Raw genomic sequence first — 25,465 nt, forward strand, 5'->3', positions numbered from 1 at the left:
TTACTGATTTTCTGTTTGGATGATCTGTCCATTAGTGTAAGTGAGGTGTTAAAGTCCCCCAGTATTATTGTGTTACTGTCGATTTCCTCTTTTATAGCTGTTAGCAGTTGCCTTATGTATTGAGGTGCTCCTATGTTAGGTGCATATATATTTATAATTGTTATATCTTCTTCTTGGATTGATCCCTTGATCATTATGTAGTGTCCTTCCTTGTCTCTTGTAACATTCATTATTTTAAAGTCTATTTTATCTGATATGAGTATTGCTACTCCAGCTTTCTTTTGATTTCCATTTGCATGGAATATCTTTTTCCATCCCCTCACTTTCAGTCTGTATGTGTCCCTAGGTCTGAAGTGGGTCTCTTGTAGACAGCATATATATGGGTCTTGTTTTTGTATCCATTCAGCAAGCCTGTGTCTTTTGGTTGGAGCATTTAATCCATTCACGTTTAAGGTAATTATTGATACGTATGTTCTTATTGCCATTTTCTTACTTGTTTTGGGTTTGTTTTTGTAGGTCCTTTTCTTCTCTTGTGTTTCCCACTTAGAGAAGTTCTTTGAGCATTTGTTGTAGAGCTGGTTTGGTGGTGCTGAATTCTCTTAGCTTTTGCTTGTCTGTAAAGCTTTTTTTTTTTTTTTTTTTTTTTTTTTTTTTAAATTTATTTATTTATTTTTGGCTGCATTGGGTCTTTGTTGCTGCGTGCGGGCTTTCTCTAGTTGCGGCGAGCGGGGGCTACTCTTGATTGCGGTGCGTGGGCTTCTCATTGTGGTGGCTTCTCTTGTTGCGGAGCGCGGGCTCTAGGCACGTGGGCTTCAGTAGTTCTGGCATGCGGGGTCAGTAGTTGTGGCTCACGGGGTCTAGAGCGCAGACTCAGTAGTTGTGGCGCACGGGCTTAGTTGCTCCGCGGCATGTGGGATCTTCCCGGGCCAGGGCCTGAACCTGTGTCCCCTGCATTGGCAGGCGGATTCTTAACCACTGCGCCACCAGGGAAGTCCCTGTAAAGCTTTTGATTTCTCCATCAAATCTGAATGAGATCCTTGCCAGGTAGAGTAATCTTGGTTGTAGGTTCTTCCCTTTCATCACTTTAAATATATCATTCCACTCCCTTCTGGCTTGTAGAGTTTCTGCTGAGAAATCAGCTGTTAATCTTATGGGAGTTTCCTTGTATGTTATTTGTCACTTTTCCCTTGCTGCTTTCAATCATTTTTCTTTGTCTTTAATTTTTGCCAATTTGATTACTGTGTGTCTTGGCATGTTTCTCCTTGGGTTTATCCTGTATGGGACCCGCTGTGCTTCCTGGACTTCGGTGGCTATCTCCTTTCCCATGTTCGGGAAGTTTTCAACTATAATCTCTTCAAATATTTTCTCGAGTCCTTTCTCTCTCTCTTCTCCTTCTGGGACCCCTATAATGAGAATGTTGTTGCATTTAATGTTGTCCCAGAGGTCTCTTAGGCTGTTTTCATGTCTTTTCAGTCGTTTTTCTTTATTCTGTTCTGCAGCAGTGAATTCCACCATTCTGTCTTCCTGGTCACTTATCCGTTCTTCTGCCTCAGTTATTCTGCTATTGATTCCTTCTAGTGTAGTTTTCATTTCAGTTATTGTATTGTTCATCTCTGTTTGTTCTTTAATTCTTCTAGGCCTTTGTTAAATATTTCTTCCATCTCCTCGATCTTTGCCTCCATTCTTTTTCCGAGGTCCTGGATCATCTTCACTATCATTATTCTGAATTCTTTTTCTGGAAGGTTGTCTATCTCCACTTCATTTAGTTGTTTTTCTGGCATTTTATCTTGTTTCTTCATCTGGTATATAGCCCTCTGCCTTTTCATCTTGTCTATCTTTCTGTGAATGTGGTTTTTGTTCCACAGGCTGCAGGATTGTAGTTCTTCTTGCTTCTGCTGTCTGCCCTCTGGTGGATGAGGCTATCTAAGAGGCTTGTGCCAGTTTCCTGATGGGAGGGACTGGTGGTGGGTAGAGCTGGGTGTCGCTCAGGTGGGCAGAGCTCAGTAAAACTTAATCCGCTTGTCTGCTGATGGGTGGGGCTTGGTTCCCTCCCTGTTGGTTGTTTGGCCTGAGGCGACCCAACACTCGAGCCTACCCGGGCTCTTTGGTGGGCTAATGGCAGACTCTGGGAGGGCTCACGCCAAGGAGTACTTCCCAGAACTTCTGCTGCTGGTGTCCTTGTCCTCACAGTGAGCCACAGCCATCCCCCGCCTCTGCAGGAGACCCTCCAACACTATCAGGTAGGTCCGGTTCAGTCTCCTATGGGGTCACTGCTCCTTCCCCTGGGTCCCGATGCACACACTACTTTGTGTGTGCCCTCCAAGAGTGGAGTCTCTGTTTCCCCCAGTCCTATCGAAGTTCTGCAGTCAAATCACGCTAGCTTTCAAAGTCTGATTCTCTAGGAATTCCTCCTCCCTTTGCCAGACCCCCAGGTTGGGAAGCCTGACGTGGAGCTTAGTACCTTCACTCCAGTGGGTGGACTTCTGCAGTATAAGTGTTCTCCGGTTTGTGAGTCACCCACCCAGCAGTTATGGGATTTGATTTTATTGTGATTGTGCCCCTCCTGCCGTCTCATTGTGGCTTCTCCTTTGTCTTTGGATGTGAGGTGTCTTTTTGGTGAGTTCCAGTATCTTCCTGTCGATCATTGTTCAGCAGTTAGTTGTGATTGTGGTGTTCTCGCAAGAGGGAGTGAGAGCACGTCCTTCTACTCCGCCATCTTCCCTCATTGTCCATCATTATTCTTTTTAGTGTGCAAATTGTCCCATTTGGCCAGTGGGGTCCCTTTAAGCTGGCTTCTGTGTCCTTTTGCTACGTTCCCATCCATTTTGAGTTCTCTCTAGCTTTGTGGCATAGGCGATGTTCCATTTTCCCTTGAACTTTCCTTTCCCCAGACCTGGAATCTACATTTACGCCAGGAGCCCTGTATCTTTTAGTTGGGACAGAGATTTAAAAACCAAAATATAAATGCCATCTGCCATTATTTCTAGACCTTTCAGTGGCCAGAGCTAGAGATGTGTGTTTGTGTATATTTTTAGTATTTTCATACAGTTTTGTATATACAGTTACATATGTTTTATACACATACACAGTGCTTCATGTTAGTGATTGGGATTGTAGTTAAAAGGTAAAATTGAGTGCCTACTTGTTGTATTCAGCTTGCCCGCATCACTGTCTTAGAAAAGGCGGGGGAGAACTCTAGGTCTGTGCTGCCTTTTGAGTCGGGTGAGGGCCCTAAGTTTGGGTTTCCGTACAGTGTCGCTGAGAGGGAACCTTTTCAACACAGAGCCTGTGCCGCGAGCCAGGTGTGAGCCAGTCTGCGGCACAGCTGACCTCCCTCTCAGCATCGTGTTTGTTCTTCGGGAGTCAGTACAGTGTGTGTGAGCTGTCGAGGTTGCAGGGCAGAGGGGCAGGGGTTCCTGGGAGGAGGCAGGTTTGGGCAGGAGGGCAAGGTGGGTGAAGGTGGAGGCAAAGAGCGCCTGCAAGGTCTGGTGCCCCCAGGGAGCTGGTGGGAGTCGCGCTTTCCTGAGCTGGGGCAGAAGTGTGTGCTGATTTACTGAGCCACGGGCACCTTGTCCCCGTCCTCGGCTTCCGGGAGGGAGGTAGACTGCCTGAACTTAGCAAGTGACAGTGTCCTCAGTGGGGAGACTGGGGCTTCTACCGCTACGGTGAGAAGCAGAACTCTCCAGGTACCCTCGGTGTGTTTATAACCATCCACTCGGGTGATTAACATAGAGTATCAAATGCCTTTAAAAATAAATATTTTTGAAACAGATGTTTTTAAGAAGCTACTTGCTATATTTACAAATTAAAGTAGATATGCAAAGGTAGTAGATATGTGTTTGTGATTTTCAACTCTTGGCTGTTGTGGGGTGGGTGTATTTTAAAATTTTTGGCCTTGTTTTTTTTTAACTCTTAATAGAAAAGCTCGCAGACCAGGTGATGCAGAATCCTCAAGTTTTGGCAGCTTTACAGGAACGACTTGACAGTGTCTCCCACACTCCTTCAAGCTACATCGAGACGTAAGTATGCCGTGAGTGAGACGACGCAACTTTAAGAAACAAAGAAAAAACCTCTCCTGGTTCCTTTGACTAGGAATAAGTATGTTTTTCATTCAGTAGACCTTGCCTGCTGAGAGCCAGGCTCTGGGGTCCCGAAGGTGAGTGCTGGGGTCAGAGCCTGGTAGAGGCTACAGGCCTGTGGCCAGGGTAGTGCGGTGTGTCAAGTTATGGGCGAGTGTACGGTGCCAGCCTGTAGGGTGAGAGGCCTTCACAGGTCCCGTGAGCAGGCGGACTGGGGCGTCAGCAGGGGGTGGAGGTACAGGCACATGGGGGCAGTGCTTTCTCTTCATGGTGGCTCCTGGTTCGCTAAGAGACCCAGTCCGGCCCGGCTCACCTACGTGAGCCTGCAACACCGAAACGTGGCTTATTTGGACGAGGTCTGTGTCTTGGTTGTATTCACAGAGAACACCATAAGGATGCCCACCCTTCGAGCCCTTGGACCGCTCTTCTCGCGGGCTGGCTGTCTTCCTGCCGAGGGCTGAGCTGCTCGGGGCTCCCCTCCTACAGCCAGTGCACGGCTGGCTGTCCCACGCGGGGCTGGGGATGTTGTCACAGAGCGGGCACGCTTGGCGTCTGGTCTGCCCGTAGAGAGGGTTCTTCGGGGGGCTGACCCAGTGGGGAAGGTTCTGTGAAGTGTTTGCAGACTAGATCAGTGGGGTGTGGTGGTGCTGGGTGCAGGTAGGAGAGCTGAGCATGAGTGGTGGTTTCTAGTTTCTGGCTTCAGAAACTGGGTGAATGGGCTGGCATTCGCTGAGAGGAAATGGAGGGGAGCAAGGTTTTGTGCGATAGAGTTAGTTCCACGTTCCGTGCTGTACGTGACGTGCCTGTTGTGGGGAGAAGAACGGTGTGTAGTTACTCTTACTGTTTGGAGGCTGGCTGGGGAGGATATCTGGGTTCAGTTGGCTTAGAGGTCCTTGTATTTTTACTCCATTAGGAAGATTTGAAAGTTCGGACATAACGTTAGGTTGTGTAATTAATGTAGAAAAGAAGTACAGATGTTAATGTATTCAGTGTTATTAAATTCTTACTCTGCTTTTTCCTTGTTCTCTCACTAGCAGTAGTTGTAGAATGGTTTCTGTAGTTGGCAGTCTGTGGTGAAGGACCTTTGTCCAAACTGTGCCGTGGGTATGATTATACCAGGACAGGGTCCTTTGTGATTCAAGGCTTTTCCACTACAGTTGACCCTCTGTAGCCACGGGTTCCCTGGGTTGTGCATCTGCAGATTCAACCAACTGCGGATCAAAAATATTGGGGGAAAATTTTTCCAGAAAGTTCCAGAAAGTAAAACTTGAATTTGCCGCACGCCAGCAACTATTTACATAACATTTACATTGTATTAGGTATGGTAAGCAATCTAGTGATGATTTATAGTATATGGGAAGATGTGCTTAGTGTGCAAACACTGTACCATTTTATATAAGGGACTTGAGCATCCATGGATTTTGATATCCATAGGGTTCTGGAACCAGTCCCCCTTGATGGCTGTATTTTCTAAACAGTGCTGTGCTTGGGAGTTGCCTGGTACTGTATACCATTAGACTAATGCCAGCCCTGCCCTTGAGGAGTCAGCCCACGTGGAGGAGGACTCAGAGGGCAGGACCTAGGCCCACCAAGGGGGATAGTGTGGTTCTTTGTGGGGCCCAGGAGTCTGCTCTTTTTTTTTTTTTTAATTAATTTATTTGGTTGCGCTGGGTCTTAGTTGCGGCAGGCGGGCTCCTTAGTTGCGGCATGTGGGCTCTGGTTCCTGACCAGGGATGGAACCTGGGCCCCCTGCATTGGGAGAGCAGAGTCTTAACTAACCACTGCACCACCAGGGAAGTCCGCAGGAGTCTGCTCTTTGTTCCAGATTGTGACTAAGGGCTTCAGGTTAAACAAATCATTTTAATGGTTTTAAAATGTTTTTTCCCTTCTGTTTTATAAATGTAAGGCATACAAACTAAAATGTTTCTTAGAAGGTAAAAAGTATCAAAGGGCTAAGGAGCTGGTAGCTGTCTGACTCTCGACTAGAATGCACGCCTTGTCTCTGTCATCTCTGGTTTTTCCCTCGCTGTGTCAGCAGGAGCTCGTCCTGTGGTGCTGAGTATTCCTTGAGGACATGGTTGTGGACAGGCCCTGTTTCAATCCTGCTCATCTTGGCATTGTTCCCAGTCTTCCACTTTTACAAATAATATATCAGTGGTCACGCCAGCACATAAACATTTGGTTATTTCCTTAGGATAAAGTCTTAGAAGTAGATGCAAAGAATATTTTCAAGGTTCTTGTTTACCCTTAAGAAAGATGTGTCAATTAGAGGGCTCTGCCCTCAGCCTCATCAAACCTGGGATTTTAAAAAATTTTCTTCTCTCTTTTATTTAAAAAAATTTTTTTGACTACACCTCGAGGCTTGCGGGATCTTAGTTCCCCGACTAGGGATTGATTGACCCAAGGCCCTCGGCAGTGACAGCGCAGAGTCCTAAGCACTGGACCGCCAGGGAAGTCCCCCCTGGGAATTTTTTTTTAATTGCCAATTTGGTAAGGAAAAGACAGCAGTTCTTTTAAATTTACATTCTTTTGGATATTTTATGAGATTGGACCTTTCTTCCGTGTTTGATTATTTGTATTTTTTGTGAATTATCTTTCAGCTTCCTCCTCCGCCACCACCCTGCTTTTGGTGGGGGGGCGGGGAGGTGGTGTTTGTCCTTAATGATTTTTAGGAGCTCTTTTTCATGGTAAGGGTGTTAATTCTATGTTAACGTTAATTTATTTTAGTAAAAAATAAGCATGCTGCCTTATTTTGCAGGCATATGGATGTTTTATTTTTTATTCCCTCTCTTTTAGTTTACCCAAAGCAGTAAAAAGAAGAATCAATGCACTGAAACAACTTCAGGTGAAATGTGCTCATATAGAAGCCAAGTTCTATGAAGAAGTTCATGACTTGGAAAGAAAGTATGCAGCATTATACCAGCCTCTCTTTGACAAGGTAGGGAACTCTGTTAGTAAATTTAATTATTATATTTCAGATACTTCTTTAGGCAAAACATCCAGATGTACCCAGTGAATCATTGAATGTTATTCTTTTTATTTTTTTCTTAACATCTTCATTGGAGTATAATTGCTTTACAATGGTGTGTTAGTTTCTGCTGTATAACAAAGTGAATCAGCTATACATATACATATATCCCCATATCTCCTCCCTCTTGCCTCTCCCTCCCACCCTCCCTATCCCACCCCTCTAGGTGGTCACAAAGCACCAAGCTGATCTCCCTGTGCTATGTGGCTGCTTCCCACTAGCTATATGTTTTACATTTGGTAGTGTATATATGTCCATGCCACTCTCTCACTTCGTCCCAGCTTACCCTTCCCCCTCCCAGTGTCCTCAAGTCCATTCTCTATGTGTGCGTCTTTATTCCTGTCCTGCCCCTAGGTTCTTCAGAACCATTTTTTTTTTTTAGATTCCATATATATGTGTTAGCATACGGTATTTGTTTTTCTCTTTCTGACTTACTTCACTCTGTATGACAGACTCTAGGTCCATCCACCTCACTACAAATAACTCAATTTTGTTTCTTTTTGTGGCTGAGTGTTATTCCATTGTATATATGTGCCACATCTTCTTTATCCATTCATCTGTTGATGGACACTTACATTGCTTCCGTGTCTTGACTATTGTAAATAGAGCTGCAATGAACGTTGTGGTACATGACTCTTTTTGAATTATGGTTTTCTCAGGGTATATGCCCGGTAGTGGGATTGCTGGGTCGTATGGTAATTCTATTTTTAGTTTTTTAAGGAACCTCCTTGCTGTTCTCCATAGTAGCTGTATCAATTTACATTCCCACCAACAGTTCAAGAGGGTTCCCTTTTCTCCACACCCTCTTCAGCATTTACTGTTTGTAGATTTTTTGATGCTGGCCATTCTGACAGGTGTGAGGTGATACCTCATTGTAGTTTTGATTTGCATTTCTCTAATGATTAGTGATATTGAGCATCCTTTCATGTGTTTGTTGGCAATCTGTATATCTTCTTTGGAGAAATGTCTATTTAGGTCTTCTGCCCATTTTTGGATTGGGTTGTTTGTTTTTTTGATATTGAGCTGCATGAGCTGCTTGTATATTTTGGAGAGTAATCCTTTGTCAGTTGCTTAATTTGCAAATACTTTCTCCCATTCTAAGGGTTGTGTTTTCATCTTGTTTATGTTTTCCTTTGCTGTGCAAAAGCTTTCAAGTTTCATTAGGTCCCATTTGTTAATTTTTGTTTTTATTTCCATTTCTCTAGGAGGTGGGTCAAAAAGGATCTTGCTGTGATTTATGTCATAGAGTGTTCTGCCTATGTTTTCCTATAAGAGTTTGATAGTGTCTAGCCTTACATTTAGGTCTTTAATCCATTTTGAGTTTATTTTTGTGTATGGTGTTAGGGAGTGTTCTGATTTCATTCTTTTCCGTGTAGCTGTCCAGTTTTCCCAGCACCACTTATTGAAGAGGCTGTCTTTTCTCCATTGTATATTCTTGCCTCCTTTAGCAAAAACAAGGTGACCATAGGTGTGTGGGTTTATCTCTGGGCTTTCTATCCTGTTCCATTGATCTATATTTCTGATTCTGTGCCAGTACCATAGTGTCTTGATTACTGTAGCTTTGTAGTATAGTCTGAAGTCAGAGAGCCTGATTCCTCCAGCTCCGTTTTTCTTTCTCAAGATTGCTTTGGCTATTCGGGGTCTTTTGTGTTTCCATACAAATTGTGGAATTTTTTGTTCTAGTTCTGTGAAAAATGCCATTGGTAGTTTGATAGGGATTGCATTGAATCTGTAGATTGCTTTGGGTAGTATAGTCATTTTAATAATGTTGATTCTTCCAATCCAAGACCATGGTATATCTTGCCATCTGTTTGTATCATCTTTAATTTCTTTTCATCGTCTTATAGTTTTTTGCATACAGGTCTTTTGTCTCATTAGGTAGGTTTATTCCTAGGTATTTTATTCTTTTTGTTGCAGTGGTAAATGGGAGTGTTTCCTTAATTTCTCTTTCAGATTTTTCATCACTAGTGTATAGGAATGCAAGAGATTTCTGTGTGTTAATTTTGTATCCTGCTACTTTACCAAATTCATTGATTAGCTCTAGTAGTTCTCTGGTAGCATCTTTTGGATTCTCTACGTATAGTATCATGTCGTCTGCAAACAGTGACAGCTTTACTTCTTCTTTTCCGATTTGGATTCCTTTTATTTCTTTTTCTTCTCTGATTGTTGTGGCTAAAACTTCAAAACTATGTTGAATAATAGTGGTGAGAGTGGACAATCTTGTCTTTTTCCTGATCTTAGAGGAAATGGTTTCAGGTTTTCACCATTGAGAATGATGTTGGCTGTGGGTTTGTCATATATGGCCTTTATTATGTTGAGGTAGGTTCCCTTTACGCCCACTTTCTGGAGGGTTGTTGTTGTTGTTGTTGTTGTTTAATTAATTAATTTATTTATTTTTAATTATTTTGGCTGTGTTGGGTCTTCGTTTCTGTGCGAGGGCTTTCTCTAGTTGTGGCGAGCGGGGGCCACTCTTCATCGCGGTGTGCGGGCCTCTCACTATCGCGGCCTCTGTTGCGGAGAACAGGCTCCAGACGCGCAGGCTTAGTAGTTGTGGCTCACGGGCCCAGTTGCTCCGCGGCATGTGGGATCTTCCCAGACCAGGGCTCGAACCCGTGTCCCCTGCATTGGCAGGCAGATTCTCAACCACTGCGCCACCAGGGAAGCCCCTGGAGGGTTTTTATCATAAATGGGTGTTGAATTTTGTTGAAAGCTTTTTCTGCATCTGTTGAGATGATCATATGGTTTTTCTCCTTCTATTTGTTAATATGGTATATCACATTGATTTGCGTGTAATGAAGAATCCTTGCATTCCTGGGATAAACTCCACTTGATCATGGTGTATGATCCTTTTAATGTTCTGTTGGATTCTTTGCTGGTATTTTGTTGAGGATTTTTGCATCTGTGTTCATCAGTGATATTGGCCTGTAGTTTTTTTCTCTGTGACATGTTTGTCTGGTTTTGGTATCAGGGTGATGGTGGCCTCATAGAATGAGTTTGGGAGTATTCCTCCCTCTGCTATGTTTTGGAAGATTTTGAGAAGGATAGGTGTTAGCTCTTCTCTAAATGTTTGATAGAATTCGTCTGTGAAGCCATCTAGCCCTGGGCTTTTGTTGTTGGAAGATTTTTAACCACAGTTTCAATTTCAGTGCTTGTGATTGGTCTGTTTATATTTTCTGTTTCTTCCTGGTACAGTCTTGGAAGGTTGTGCGTTTCTAAGACTGTTTCCATTTCTTCCATGTTGTCCATTTTATTGGCATATAGTTGCTTGTAGTACATGATCCTTTGTAATTCTGCAGTGTCAGTTGTTACTTCTCCTTTTTCATTTCTAATTCTATTGATTTGAGTCTTCTCCCTTCTTTTCTTGATGAGTCTGGCTAATGGTTTATCAATTTTGTTTATCTTCTCAGAGAACCAACTTTTAGTTTTATTGATCTTTGCTATTGTTTCCTTCATTTCTTTCTCATTTATTTCTGATCTGATCTTTATGATTTCTTTCCTTCTGCTAACTTTGGGGGGTTTTTTGTTCTTCTTTCTCTAATTGCTTTAGGTGTAAGGTTCGGTTGTTTATTTGAGATGTTTCTTGTTTCTTGAGGTAAGATTGTATTGCTATAAACTTCCCTCTTAGAACTGCTTTTGCTGCATCCCGTAGGTTTTGGGTCGTCATGTTTTCATTGTCATTTGTCTGTAGGTATTTTTTGATTTCCTCTTTGATTTCTTCAGTGGTCTCTTGGTTATTTAGTAGCGTATTGTTTAGCCTCCATGTGTTTGGTTTTTTTTTACATATATTTCCCTGTAATTGATATCTAGCCTCATAGCGTTTTGGTTGGAAAAGATACTTGATATAATTTCAGTTTTCTTAAATTTACCAAGGCTTGATTTGTGACCCACGATATGATCTATCCTGGAGAATGTTCCATGAGCACTTGAGATGAAAGTGTATTCTGTAGTTTTTGGATGGAATGTCCTATAAATATCAGTTAAGTCCATCTTGTTTAATGTATCATTTAAAGCTTGTGTTTCCTTATTTATTTTCATTTTGGATGATCTGTCCATTGGTGAAAGTGAGGTGTTAAAGTCCCCTGCTATGATTGTGTTATTTGTCAATTTCCCCTTTTATGGCTGTTAGCATTTGCCCTATATATTGAGGTGCTCCTGTGTTGGGTGCATAAATATTTATAATTGTTATATCTTCTTCTTGGATTGATCCCTAGATCATTATGTAGTATTCTTCTTTGTGTCTTGTTAATAGTCTTCATTTTAAAGTCTATTTTGTCTTATATGAGAATTGCTACTCCAGCTTTCTTTTGATTTCCATTTGCATGGAATATCTTTTTCCATCCCCTCAGTTTCAGTCTGTATGTGTCCCTAGGTCTGAAGTGGGTCTCTTGTAGACAGCATATATACGGATCTTGTTTTTGTATCCATTCAGCCAGTCTGTTTCTTTTGGTCGGAGCATTTAATCCATTTACATTTAAGGTAGTTATCGATATGTATGTTCCTATTACCATTTTCTTAATTGTTTTGGGTTTGTTATTGTAGGTCTTTTCCTTCTCTTGTATTTCCTGCCTAGAGAAGTTCTTTTAGCATTTGTTGTAAAGCTGGTTTGGTGGTGCTGAATTCTCTTTGCTTTTGCTTGTCTGCAAAGGTTTTAATTTCTCCATCGAATCTGAATGAGATCCTTGCTGGGTAGAGTAATCTTAGTTGTAGGTTTTTCCCTTTCATCACTTTAAATATGTCCTGCCACTCCCTTCTGGCTTGCAGAGTTTCTGCTGAAAGGTCAGCTGTTAACCTTATGGGGATTCCCTTGTATGTTATTTGTTGTTCTTCCCTTGCTGCTTTTAATATTTTTTCTTTGTATTTAATTTTTGATAGTTTGATTAATATGTGTCTTGCCGTGTTTCTCCTTGGGTTTATCCTGTATGGGACTCTCTGCACTTCCTGGACTTGATTGACTATTTCCTTTCCCATATTAGGGAAGTTTTTAACTATAATCTCTCCAAATATTTTCTGTCCCTTTCTTTTTCTCTTCTTCTTCTGGGACGCCTATAATTCGAATGTTGGTGTGTTTAATGTTGTCCCAGAGGTCCCTGAGACTGTCCTCAATTCTTTTCATTCTTTTTTCTTTATTCTGCTCTGCAGTAGTTATTTCCACTATTTTATCTTCCAGGTCACTTATCCGTTCTTCTGCCTCAGTTATTCTGCTATTGGTTCCGTCTAGAGAATTTTTAATTTCATTTATTGTGTTGTTCATCACTGTTTGTTTGCTCTTTAGTTCTTCTAGTTCCTTGTTAAACGTTTTTTGTATTTTCTCCATTCTATTTCCAAGATTTTGGGTCATCTTTACTATCATTACTCTGAATTCTTTTTCAGGTAGACTGCCTGTTTCCTCTTCATTTGTTTGGTCTGGTGGGTTTTTACCTTGCTCCTTCATCTGCTGTGTATTTCTCTGTCTTCTCATTTTGCTTAACTTACTGTGTTTGGGGTCTCCTTTTTGCAGGCTGCAGGTTCGTAGTTCCCGTTGTTTTTGGTGTCTGCCCCCAGTGAGTAGGGTTGGTTCAGTGGGTTGTGTAGACTTTCTGGTGGAGGGGACTGGTGACTGTGTTCTGGTGGATGAGGCTGGCTCTTGTCTTTCTGGTGGGCAGGACCGCATCTGGTGGTGTGTTTTGGGGTGTCTGTGACTTTTTTATGATTTTAGGCAGCCTCTCTGCTAATGGGTGGGGTTGTGTTCCTGTCTTGCTAGTTGTTTGGCATAGGGTGTCCAGCACTGGAGCTTGGTGGTCATTGAGTGGAGCTGGGTCTTAGCGTTGAGATGGCGATCTCTGGGAGAGCTTTCGCCGTTTGATATTACGTGGGCCCATGAGGTCTCTGGTGGACCAATGTCCTGAACTCTCCCACCTCAGAGGCACAGGTCTGACACCCAGCTAGAGCACCAAGACCCTGTCAGCCACACGGCTCAGAAGAAAAGGGAGAAAAAAAGAAAGAAAGAAAATAAACTTATTAAAATTAAAAATAAAAAATAAATTATTAAAAATAAAAAAATGTTTAAAGTAATTTAAAAAGAAGAAAAAAAAACAAGCATACACATACACACTCACAAGAGGAGAAAAAGGAAGAATATGTGTATATATATATATATATATATATATATATATATATATAATCTACATATATTAAAAAAGAAGGAAGACAGCAACCAAATGAATAAACAAATCTACCAGTGATAATAAACTCTAAATACTAAACTAAGATAACATAAAACCAGAAACAAATTAGATGCAGAAAGCAAACCCCAGGTCTACAGTTGCTCTCAAAGTCCATCGCCTCAATTTTGGGATGATTTGTTGTCTATTCAGGTATTCCACAGATGCAGGGTACATCAAGTTGATTGTGGAGATTTAATCTGCTGCTCCTGAGGCTGCTGGGAGAGATTTCTCTTTCTCTTCTCTGTTCGCACAGCTCCTGGGGTTCAGCTTTGTATCGGCCCCGCCTCTGCGTGTAGGTCGCCTGAGGGCGTATCGCTCAGACAGGACGGGGCTAAAGGAGCAGCTGATTAGGGGGCTCTGGCTCACTCAGGCCGGGGGGAGGGAGGGGTATGGAATGCGGGGTGAGCCTGTGGCAGCAGAGGCTGGCGTGACGTTGTACCAGCCTGAGGCGCGCCGTGTGTTCTCCCGGGGAAGTTGTCCCTGGATCACGGGACCCTGGCAGTGGCGGGCTGCACAGGCTCCCGAGAGGGGCGGTGTGGATAGTGACCTGTGCTCGCACACAGGCTTCTTGGTGGCGGCAGCAGCAGCCTTTGCATCCCATGCCCATCTGTGGGGTCTGCGCTGATAGCCACGGCTCGCACCCGTCTCTGGAGCTTGTTTAGGCGGTGCTCTGAATCCCCTCTCCTTGCGCACCCCAAAACAATGGTCTCTTGCCTCTTAGGCAGGTCCAGACTTTTTCTCGGACTCCCTCCCGGCTAGCTGTGGCGCACTAGCCCCCTTCAGGCTGTGTTCATGCAGCCAACCCTAGTCCTCTCCCTGGGATCTGACCTCCCAGCCCCCACCCGTCCTGGTGGTGAGCAGACAAGCCTCTCGGGCTGGTGAGTGCTGGTTGGCACCAGTCCTCTGTGCGGGGAATCTCTCCGCTTGGCCCTCTGCACCCCTGTTGCTGTGCTCTCCTCCGTGGCTCCGAAGCTTCCCCCTGCCCACCTCCCGTCTCCGCCCGCGAAGGGGCTTTCTAGTGTGTGGAACCTTTTCCTCCTTCACAACTCCCTCCCAGAGGTGCAGGTCCCGTCCCTATTCTTTTGTCTCTGTTTTTTCTTTTTTCTTTTTTCTTTTGCCCTACCCAGGTACGTGGGGAGTTTCTTGCCTTTTGGGAAGTCTGAGGTCTTCTGCCAGCGTTCAGTAGGTGTTCTGTAGGAGTTGTTCCACATGTAGATGTATTTTTGATGTCTTTGTGGGGAGGAAGGTGATCTCCACGTCTTACTCCTCTGCCATCTTGAAGGTCTCCCCGAATGTTATTCTTTAAGCCCCAAAACTTAGAATCTTAAGCTATAAAAGCATCCAGTTTTCAGTCTTTTTATACACATTATTTACAAGTTCACTGTCTGTACTCTCAAGTTTCTGAGTAACTGAATGTAACGCTAAGAAGATCTTGTTTTTACTTAGAGAAGGGAGTTCATCACTGGGGACGCTGAGCCGACAGATGCAGAATCCGAATGGCACAGTGAAAACGAAGAGGAGGACAAGTTGGCCGTAAGTTTTTTTTAGTGAGTGCCGCTTGTGTTCTGTTTTAATGCTGTTAGAAATAAGATGGTTTTGGGTGGTGATCTAGTGGTTAGGATTCGGCGCTTTCACTGCCGTGGCCTGGGTTAAATCCCTGGTCTGGGGAACTGAGATCCCATGCAGCACGGCTGGTGGGGAAAAAAAAGAAATTTGATGGTTTTCTTTTACAAAGAAAAGAGCTCCTAACAGTAGGTGTGGCTCCAGCCTTAGGTTGGGTGTTTAGATTTCTTTATGACAGTGAAACCGGACAGCTCGGTTCTGTTAGTTAATGTGGTGAGCCAGACACAGTCCCCTTTCTCAGCCGTCGGTGGCACCTCTGCACAGTGGTACAGTGAGATAAGGGATCAGGGGAGTGGAGATTAAAACATCAGAAGAAGTCTTAGTCGAGAGAAAGCAAAGACCCACAAGGGAGAGCACAGCTGTGTCTAGAAGGGCAGGTACTAGAGGGTGGGCTGTGGTGGGGAGAGCACACTGGAAACACCTGTGCCATCCTGCTCGGGGACCAGCAGTGACAGTGAAGTAGCCCCAGTGCACCTCGCCACTTTACATTGGTAAGTGGTCCTTTTGGTGATGTGCCCTGTCCATCACCTGCTTGCAGCCTTTTTTTGGTGACGGGTATCATACCAGTGCCACGGAAAGTCCCAACACGACAAGGTGAACTTTGTTGGCCTGATTTTACACTTGGGAGTGGCTTTTCTATCCTATAGTATAAACTTCCGGGTTTTATGTTTTTGTTTTTTTAAGTGTATGTTAGTTTTGGTAGCTATATATCTTTCTGATCTTTTAAAAACATGTAGAATCTGGTGTAGTTGAAGCCATGCCTGTGGATCAATATAGTTGTGAATCAGTTCTTCATTGTGCGAGGAAAATCTGCCCCTGTTAACTTAAAAAGCCCCTTGTGATCATGTCCTCCTAAGAATCACATGTCAGGCCCGTGATGTTAGAAAAGACTACCCTCCTCATGGCCACGTCGCCTTTCTCGTCACCCCCCTGATGTTTGCATGGTGCCTCTGTCCCGACATCTCCGTATCCTTGGACATGCAGCTTGTGGGGCAGTTTCTTGGTGCGGGAGATCCTGGAGCGTCCCTCTGGCGGTGATTATCCCAGGAGGGACAGCGAGCCAGCACTGGGCAGCCTTCCCCAAGTCGGGGGGCACTGTATCAGCTCTGCAGCTCTTTCCCCTTGATCTAAAATTACCTCCTGGAGTTACATCTGGCTGGAGTGCCTTAAATGCTTTGTTCCTCAGAGACGTTGGAAATTGTGATGGGCACAGTGGTCTTGGAGATGCAGTTTCAAAGAGCAAGGGTTTTTGATAGAAGTTTACATGGGATTCTAAAAATATGGTCTGTATTAAGCCATTCAGTTATTTGTAAAGTTGTTGCTTCATGATAAGTATCCAATTTTGCATCTTTATTTATCTAGGGAGACATAAAAAATAAAGCAGTCATAGCGGAAAAAGAAGAAGCAGCAGCAGAAGAGCCAAACCCAAAAGGAATTCCAGAGTTCTGGTTTACCATCTTCAGAAATGTAGATATGCTAAGTGAATTAGTTCAGGTAAGCACACAGGCACATTCCCACTTTATAGAAGACATTATTTATTTGTGAACTTTCAACAGCATGTCTAGCAGTTGTTGATTGTGGGTGGAAAGGCGCCTTCTGTGACCATAACTCAGAGGAGTCAGGGTCCCCGGGAGGCCTGGCTGCAGCTGGAGCCCCCGTGCGCCGTCGTGTAGCGGCCCTCTCGGAAAAGCCTGCCACGCGGAACCTCAGCCAAGCTTAGGGTCGCTTTGCCTCCTGTAAAGTGTCTGTTGTCTCACCCCAGGAAGCATGTTAACAGATTCCAGACCCTTCTCTACCTCACAGTGACGTGGACAAGTGAGAAGCGTGAGGATGAGGGGCGGGAGTGGAGGAGTTGATACTGAGCGGTGAAGTGTGCGTGCGTGCGTGTACACATGTACCCATGTGCGCGTTTACACACAGGCGCACGCTCGCTGGCACGCGGTCTTCTGTTTTGATTGATTTTTGACATTTGAAATGGGCCTGTTGTGCCGCCTTGCTAGTTGTACAAATATTTAACAAGTTGCTAATAATTTCTAATCATTTTCCTTGAAAAAGTCTTTTTTTTTTTAAATGGGAATGGCCAAACTTTCTTTGTCTTGCCTTGTTGAGCTTTCTCTAATGATGAAATGGTGAACCAATTAAAAGGTAACAAATGTGACTTTCCCTGAGCTGAGTTATGGTAGAAGTTTCCAGAATTCAGAAATAGGTACTGCTCAGAAGTCCACAGAGGGGGTCATTTCTGCATTTGGACTTACTCCAGACGGGTCAGCACAGTGCTTTTATATCAGAGCACGGCCACAGGTGGCGTGCAGCTAGCTCGCTCTACTGCAGTTTGCAGAGGTTTCACAGCTGCAGTTAGAGTGGTTCCAGAGAGTTGCTGCGTTGCTGCGTCTGCTGCCTGCCTTGTTGAGTGCTTATCTGTAAGCCAGAACTGAAGAAAAGGTGGAGGGGATGAGTTTCTTACTCCCCTTCCAGACGGGGGGAACATTTAAAATACATGACTTAACAATAGCCTGTGTTTTCTTGTCTCATATGAAAAGGCGCGGTTTAAGACTACTAGACCATTGGGAATTCCCGGCGGTCCAGTGGTTAGGACTTGGCACTTTTACTGCCAGGGCCCGGGTTCAGTCCTTGGTTCGGGAACTAAGATCCCATAAGCCGAGCGGCATGGCCAAAAAAAAAAGAAAAGAAAGAAAGAACACTAGACCAAGAATACTAGAAGACTAGAATGCCATGAGCCAGAAATTTATTGGGAAAATTGAGTAATATATGCTAGAACCAGATTCTCACCCTGCCTGTATGTTAGTCACTTGGGCAACTTTTAAAACTAAATAGCAGCATCAGTGCCTCCCCACCCCCAGGTCAGCGAGAGTTTGAGGTGTTGTAGACGCTCTCTCATGATTCTGATGTACCCCCAAGGGTTGAAAATCCCCGTGCCGGCAGAGCAGATGGAGAAGGGTGTGTGTACCTGTCACTGGGACGTCTCGTGGAAGTGCAGGCTCTGAGTCAGTAGGTCTGGGTGGGGCCTGAGGATCTTCGTTTCTGATGTGTCCCCCAGGTGACGCCCGTGTTGCAGGTTGGGGGCGCACTGTGAGTGGTGACAGGGGTGTCATGAGGTAGGCTTTTTGGTGCCAGTTAGGCGACTTGATTGGGAGACCTGGCTCCCGGTGTTGCCCGGCCAGCCAGTTAGTAACCCAGCGATGGCGCTGCTGCTTTGTCTGTAGCATTTCTTTGGTTTGGGGGGTAGTGGTACAGTCAGCTGTACTTGAATGAGGTGTCTCTTCCGTTCTCCCCAACACCTCTGTCTTAGTGTCAGTGCTTCAGTATTTATGCCACACAGTGTCTCGCTGCTTTTTGTCTTACAGTTGTAAAAAGACGTGTCATTTTTTGAGTACTCATTTAGTATGCAGAGAGTGATGAAATGTGGTTTGGGCCGTTTATAACCTGAAGCAAGTAATGGTAGTAGGTTCCATTTTGGTCAGACGTTAAATCCCAAAGGTGGGCTTGGCTGTAGGTCCTTGGGTTCTCTGTTGGTGGTAGCCAAGATAGGTCCAAAAGCAGAGTTTTGAAACTTAGGGAGAGCAGCTTTAAATCAGTCCCTGAGTTGCTTCCACTGTTGGCCCTGAGTTTTGAGCCTGCTAACTTAGGGCTTTCTGTTCTGGTCTGGGCCATAGAAGGTCCTTGGCCCTCAAGGCGTGCGGCTCTTGGAGGAGATCTAGAACATGATGGCCGTCTCCTGGCTCTGGGGTGGTACCAGTGGGTGCTGCTAGTTTGACTGCAGTGAGCTTGAAGATCCCAGTGCCGCGTATTTGGAAAACGTACTGGTGATACGTTCGCCTTGGCGATTCTAGAACTAGGCATACGTGCTCAGTCAGTGATACACGTGATCTTGGAGCCAAGTGGTTTCTGGTTCTAGAATTTAGGATTTGACATCTCAGACTGATGTGGCCTTCTTTGAAAACTGTTTTGGACTTACTTTTTGTCTAGAGACTTGGAAGGTGCCTTTGTTACTGCTTATTTTTTTTGGTTTGTTCTATGCAGGCAGACCTCGGAGACATTGTGGGTTTGGTTCCAGACCCCTGCAATAAAGTGAATGTAGCAGTAAAGTGAGTCACATGAATTTTTTGGTTTCCCGGTGCGTCATAAAAGTTAGGTTTACACTATACTGTAATCTGTCTATCAAGTGTGCGATAGCATTATGTCTCAAAAATGTACGTACCTTAATTTAAAAATACTTCATTGCTAAAAAATCCTAACCATCGTCTGACAATGCAGGGTTGTCACAAACCTTCAATTTGCAACAAGAACAACAAAAAAAACAAACCAGAAAACCCACCAAAATATCTGTGAAGCACAGTAAAGTGAAGTGCATTAAACGAGGTCTGCCTGTGATGTAGAAAGAATTTAAAATTGGGAAGTTGGTAGTTATCAGGCTCAACGGAACCTCAGGAAATCCTTTTGGTCCAGTCCCCAGACTTCCAGGGTGAAGTGACTGTTTCACAAATAAAGCACCTCTCGTGAGTATGTGGTCACTGGGTTTCAGGTCCTGTGATTTTTTTTTTTTCTGAGTTTTTCTCAGTTGGCCTTTCTCAAATGACAGGCCCTGGTGAACTTCTGTGTTTGCATAACGATGACTCGTAAAGGCATAGAGCCATCGTTAGAAGCTCTTCCATAGTGCCTGCCATTAGGTCTCAGACTTGCTTTGTGAGTGTCCTTGACTGTGTTTGTTGGATTTGGGATATTTATCGCCACGTGCCCTAAGTGGGGGGAATTGGCTGCCAAGGTCAGTAGCTTGTCCCGGCATTTCTTCTGATTCTCTTAGGAGATGCTGAGGACCAGCAGTCTTAATTGATGGCATTTCTGACCCCGTCTGTACTGGCAGCTGGTGGGGCTGTGAAATCAGTCAGGGCTCTTGCCCCTGGCAATGAGTGCGATACCCTTCTGCCTTGGCATTGGTGGTTACCAGTGCTCTGTGCCAGACAAAGGTGGCACCTCATTGCTGCCACTCTAAGACTGCTAATGACTGAACAAATTTGGGTGGCTTCCTGGGAGTGACAAGGACAGAATTCCAACAGGGCTAATTATCCAGTATCTAGGAGTAGATGCAACCGTGACTCAGTGAGGACATGTGTGCTGCCTGTAAAAGCTCACCAGAACTTTCTTTTCTTCTCTTTATGCTTAGGAATATGATGAGCCAATCTTGAAACACCTGCAGGATATCAAAGTGAAATTTTCAGACCCTGGGCAGCCTATGGTGAGTACTGGTTGTTTGAACTCCTGGCTGGTGTCAGAAAGGGTCAGGCCACTAAGGGTAAAGGGCTTGGAGCCAGAAATACACACCCGGCCACTCACTTGTTGGGTCACTGGAGTGAGACGCGTATTCTCACATCGCGTCCCTGGGCCTCACCCGGCCGTGTGCACAGCCGGACAGTCACTCAGTCCACCAGCTGCTCGGGGGCAGGCGCGGGGGCAGGCGCAGGAGGGGACTTCTCGGACGTGGCGTCCGCTGTGCCATGCTGTGGCCTCTGGGCTCGTTTGTTTCCTCTGTCAGATGGGGTGATGTCATCCTTCTCCTGAGTGTCTCCCAGGTTTGTGAGGATGGAATGTATGTAAAACAGGCTGCAAAGGATGGTTGGTACGTATTCAAATATAAGCAGCACTTTAACAGAAATCCAAGATACTAGTGAAGGAAATGGACTAGGTTTTACCTTTAAGAATAACTGCAGATAGATAAGACTGAAAAACTGTTTCCCTGCTCTTTGATTTGTCTTGAAGCACATCTTTCCAGAATGCTTGCTCTCGTGGGCTGCCTGCCGGTTAGTGAGGGGAGTCTGACCTAAGCCAGCCTGTCCTCTTCTGTGAAGCAGCCTTGAGGCGGTGATGCCTGAGCTGGGGTCCTCGGGGAGCACTGTTCGTGACCGCCCGGTCTGCCTGTGGCTGGTGGGTTCCATTCCAGTGCCACAGCAATTTCAGCACCACACAACTGACCGCCTGCCTGGTGGCTCTTGGTTTCAGGTCTTGAAGACACAGTGCCTGAGGGCTGTGGGGCTGAGGCCCGGTCTCTTCCCCCTTCCCCACCACAGAGTGGTGTGAGGGGGATTCCCTCTACCTTGGCCTGCGGGTGATGCCTGCTGGGGGCAAGGGGTGGGGGCACACACACCTGTATCTGTCCCTTTCCTGGTCTGCTCCACTCTGGAGGTGACATTCGCATCCCTCTGCAGCTGGGGTGTGGGCACCAGCCGGAGTGATGCCTGTTCACAGGTTGGGAGTCACTCTGGTAGCTGAGGGAGCCCCTTCTTTCCTTCCGCACCCAGGTTATTGCAGTGCCTTCCTCTTGTCGATTTCTTCCCAGTAATCGCTCCTCACCTGTGCGAGGCTTGGCCACAGTGTCCCCTAGAGGCCTCCTGTGGCAGAGTGCTGTGGTTTGCTGTGATGGATGTGAATTCCCTTTCCCTCTCTGTGTCTCTGTGTGTGTGTGTGTGTGCATGCGCGCGTGCACGCGCACACCTGTTTGATGATTCCCTTGGTCCATTCCCTTTCTTCCTCAACCCATTTGTCTTATATTTTCCTCGGTCTCTTCCATGGCTAATAGACAGGCTGGAGCCCTAGCTGTGGTAGACTCTAAGCCATTGTGAAAGTCATATGTGCTTGTATAAGACAACTTAGGAAGCACAGAGAAGTGTACAGAACGCTCTGCACTCTGTCTTTTACAGATAACTACCAGCAGCTCAGTGAATTCACCCATAGTTTGCCCTTTTTAAACTTACTATGAAATGGGGGCTTCCCTGGTGGCGCAGTGGTTAAGAACCCGCCTGCCAGTGCAGGGGACACAGGTTCGAGCCCTGGTCCGGGAAGATCCCACGTGCCGCGGAGCAACTAAGCCCGTGCGCCACAACTACTGAGCCCGTGCACCACAACTGCTGAAGCCCGCACTCTAGAGCCCGTGCTCCACAACAAGAGAAGACACCGCAATGAGAAGCCTGCGCACCGCAACAAAGAGGAGCCCCCGCTCGCCGCAACTAGAGAAAACCCGCACAGCAACAGAGACCCAACGCAGCAATCAATCGATCAATCAATCAACAAATAAATAAATAAAATGTCTAAAGAAAATAAAATGAAACCGCCTTACTTCAGAGTGAAACACAGCCAGGGTGTTCGCCCCTCCCCAGGGTCACTCTTCAGGGTCACCGTGTTTGTACCTCAGCAGAGTGGGGTCCTAGTGTGTGGACAGTGTCACGCTGCTCTCTTCACCTCATGCAGGCCCCACGGGGTGGAAGACAGTTGCTGCATCTGTGGGCTATAAAAAGGTTCAGCATTCCCCAGAATATGCCCCTGCCGCCACCACCCCGTTATAAGTTGTTGCACCGTGATCAGCTTACTTGAGTCCCAGGCTTTTGCTTACGTTTCTGATGATTCCCTCAGTTAGGTTCCTTGTAGTGTCATTACTGGGTCGAAGGAGACAAACCTTTATAAGGCCCAAAGGTGGTCCAGTTCACACTCCTGATGATGCTAGTAGTATCTTTTTACACTTTTCTTTTTGGAATAATAACATTTTTTGGTTTCTTTCTATTTTGAAATAACGTCAAGCTTAGAGCAGCGCTGCAGCAGCAGTACAGAGAATCCCCACATGTCGTTTGCCTGGACTTGAGGCGTCTGCTTTGAGCACATGGGCAGCGTTGCCTGGGGCCCGCCTCCCCTCTTCTCAGCACAAGTGTCGGCAAAGACAGTAGCAGCCGTGTTTACTTTGCTGGGCAGAAGAGATGGAATTTTACACTTAATTGCGAGCGTGGCTGGGCATTTGTCATATGATCATGGCTGACTTGGCTGTAGGGGGGTGTGAATGAGGTCGCCTCGTCCTTGGGCCCTTTTCTGTTGGACTGTTAGACACTTTCTTTAAATCATCCCCAGTTGTGTTTGACTCATTCTTGACTAAACAGAGGCCTAGGGAAAGAAGGAAAAGTAGGAAAATATGAAGAAAGGAAGTAGCACCCTTGGTTTGGAGAAATGGCAGGAGAAGGAAATGGGGAGAGAGAGAGGAAAATAAATAATTCTGTCCATATCTATATGGACGTAATGAAGGACGGAATAGAACAGTGCCATTCGTTAGCCCAGCCCAGTCCCCAAGGTGGCTCATCCACACCTGTGGTCACCACCCTCAACAGTTCTCAAGTAATAGCAGTCTCCAGTGACTGAAGTCCAAGATAAAGACCGGGTTTATGGGGCCTGGGGTCAGGCTCCGGAGAGCCATGGAGAGGGATTCCACCGACGTTCTGATCCCCACAGCTGCCGTCCTGCCCTCGCCGCACTTCGGTTTCGCCAGACTAGTGACTTGTGCTCGTTGACCTCCCTTCCCCTCCAGCCCACACCACGCTGGCAGGGGTCAGTGGCGACCTGGCCAGATCCCTGCCATCCCTTCTGAACACTGGCAGGACCGCCTCCGATCCTCTTGGCCGCTTGTGTCTGTACTTTCCAGGCCCTTGTGGCCCTTCTCTTCCTCATCCCCCTCTTGCGAGAGTTTTTATTTCACTTCCCCTTGTGGAAGTGGTTTGTTTTTAGTCTTCTTAATTTTTTTCTCAACTGATGGTTGTACCATTACAATAAAAATAGAAATAGCTAATATTTAGCAAGTAATGCCTGTAAACCTGGCCCCGTTCTAAGTGCTTCCATAGATTAATCCTCAAGTGAACTCATGGAGAGAAAGGGTTGTTTATTCCATTTTGCAGGTGAGGAAACGAAAGCACAGGGACGTTGAATAGCTTCCCAGAATCACACAGCACTGACGGGCAGAGGCTGTCCAGACCCAGAGCCGGTCCTTTAGACTGTCTCTGTTATTTACTTCCCCCAGGTTGTCTTGTCAGAAGGGCTGAGGTCAATACCTTTGCACATGCTGCTGCATCCATCCAGGTATCTTTCTGAAATAGGACGCATTCCTCAAAACAGAATTATTGGGTCCCAGAATGTTTTTTATTTTGTTAATTTTTTGATGTTGCCAAATTGCCCTTCACAAAGCCCTTTACAGTATATGAGTGCCCCTGGCTTCCCAAAACACTTGCCAGTACCATGTGTTCTTTGGACATTTTGCCCAGAAAGGGGGCGTCTCATTTTATTTTTCATTTATTACTGTGCGCACGAATATCTTCTGATTTGTTACTACTGCTTTGTACACCCCTTTGTCCATTCCTCCCATGCGTGTCTCTAGGTCTGAAGAGTGCTTTGTGAGTGAAGGGTGAACTTGTCCTTGGTGTGGTTTGACGAGGCCCAGTCAGTGCCTCCCCTTCTCTCCCCACGTGGAGTCTTGGCCCTTGCGCTGCGCGGCAGAGAAGGAGCTGCTCTGCCCAAGAGAAAGGAGAGGGAGACAGGGCTGTGCTGCCGCCTTCTGCCTCCAGACCCCCACCCTGCTGTGCTCTCGGGGAAGGGAGGGTGGGGCAGCAGCGAGAAGCCACACTCCTCAGGAGAGCTTGTCCTCCCTGGGAGGGGAGGCGGCAGGGGCCCTAAGGGTGATGGGTATTTGCCCGCCTGCCGCTGTGCTTTAACTTTGTGCTGGTGGTTTTGCAGTCAACAAGTTCTTGTTATGTGGCCACACCTGTTGAGTTTTTCAGTCATGGCTTCTGCCTGTGGTGTCATGCTTAGGGAAGAGCTGGGTTCCAGTAAGTACTGTGTGATTCATAAAGTCGGTCGCTAGTTATTCATAGATTTTAAGTGGTGCTTAGCCCGAGTTTTTGTCTTTTTTTCCAGTCTTTTGTATTAGAGTTCCACTTTGAACCCAACGACTACTTTACCAATTCAGTCCTGACAAAAACATACAAGATGAAGTCAGAGCCAGATAAGGCCGATCCCTTTTCCTTTGAAGGTCCTGAAATAGTTGACTGTGACGGGTAAGGAAATGCCATTTCAACTTCTTTTTCTGAAACAAAAGCAGGAGATGGTTTTACAACTTTACAAGTAAGATGGAAGTTAGGAATAGCTGAAAGCCTTTAATCTGTTTAGAAGCCCAAAAGACAAAGATTGAAATTAAAGAGTCTCTCTGGGAATATGATGGCTGGCACTGGGAAATGTATCTTGTGGTTACGTGGGCCAGGGTTTGGGGTAGTGGCCCAATTTCCTCGTTTTAATGAGGGCATTGGGATCTCCTTAAGTGAAGCAGTGGTCATTGAACTAATAAATTCCTCTCAGCAGGTATTTGTTGAGTGAATGAATGAGTCAGTACAGGGCAGCTCTGGCCTCGGTGGGGCAGCATGAGTGTGGTTGGCCTCAGGACTGAGCACCTTGGCGATTGCAGCCCGTGGCCCACCAAGGAGAGTGGCTTGGAGTTCACGCCTCTTGGTTGGTTTGAGACGGTTTGGGAAATTGTTTTATTCTTGATTGAAACAATTATCCTTATTCACTGACCCAAGTACTTATCCTGATGAATCTCCCTGTGTGAGTAATACAGAACTCTGTTAAAATCCTGCTGGACTGAAATGGCCAGAGTCATGTAGATTGTTTCCCACGGCCAGGCCATCGGGTGAGAAGGCCTGCCTTCCCAGGCATGT

The 25,465-nt window shown here is 45.6% G+C and overlaps 1 protein-coding gene and 1 non-coding gene across 6 annotated transcripts in view; both read left to right on the plus strand.

The window, feature by feature from the left end:
- Positions 1–25,465, plus strand: part of NAP1L4 (nucleosome assembly protein 1 like 4) — a 72,259-nt gene that overhangs the window by 25,325 nt on the left and 21,469 nt on the right. For all 5 annotated transcript variants that reach the window (XM_059932309.1, XM_059932310.1, XM_059932307.1 and 2 more), the window contains 6 exons: positions 3,920–4,019; positions 6,876–7,017; positions 14,757–14,843; positions 16,296–16,427; positions 20,116–20,187; positions 24,669–24,808. In XM_059932309.1, the coding sequence (XP_059788292.1) occupies positions 3,920–4,019; positions 6,876–7,017; positions 14,757–14,843; positions 16,296–16,427; positions 20,116–20,187; positions 24,669–24,808 (673 nt within the window). The remainder of the gene's footprint in view (positions 1–3,919; positions 4,020–6,875; positions 7,018–14,756; positions 14,844–16,295; positions 16,428–20,115; positions 20,188–24,668; positions 24,809–25,465) is intronic.
- Positions 20,837–20,963, plus strand: LOC132371162 (small nucleolar RNA SNORA54). The gene has a single exon (XR_009504786.1). It is a non-coding gene; the product is annotated as a small nucleolar RNA SNORA54 (small nucleolar RNA).

Source organism: Balaenoptera ricei, chromosome 8 (assembly GCF_028023285.1).
Source record: "Balaenoptera ricei isolate mBalRic1 chromosome 8, mBalRic1.hap2, whole genome shotgun sequence".
Taxonomy (NCBI): domain Eukaryota; kingdom Metazoa; phylum Chordata; class Mammalia; order Artiodactyla; family Balaenopteridae; genus Balaenoptera; species Balaenoptera ricei.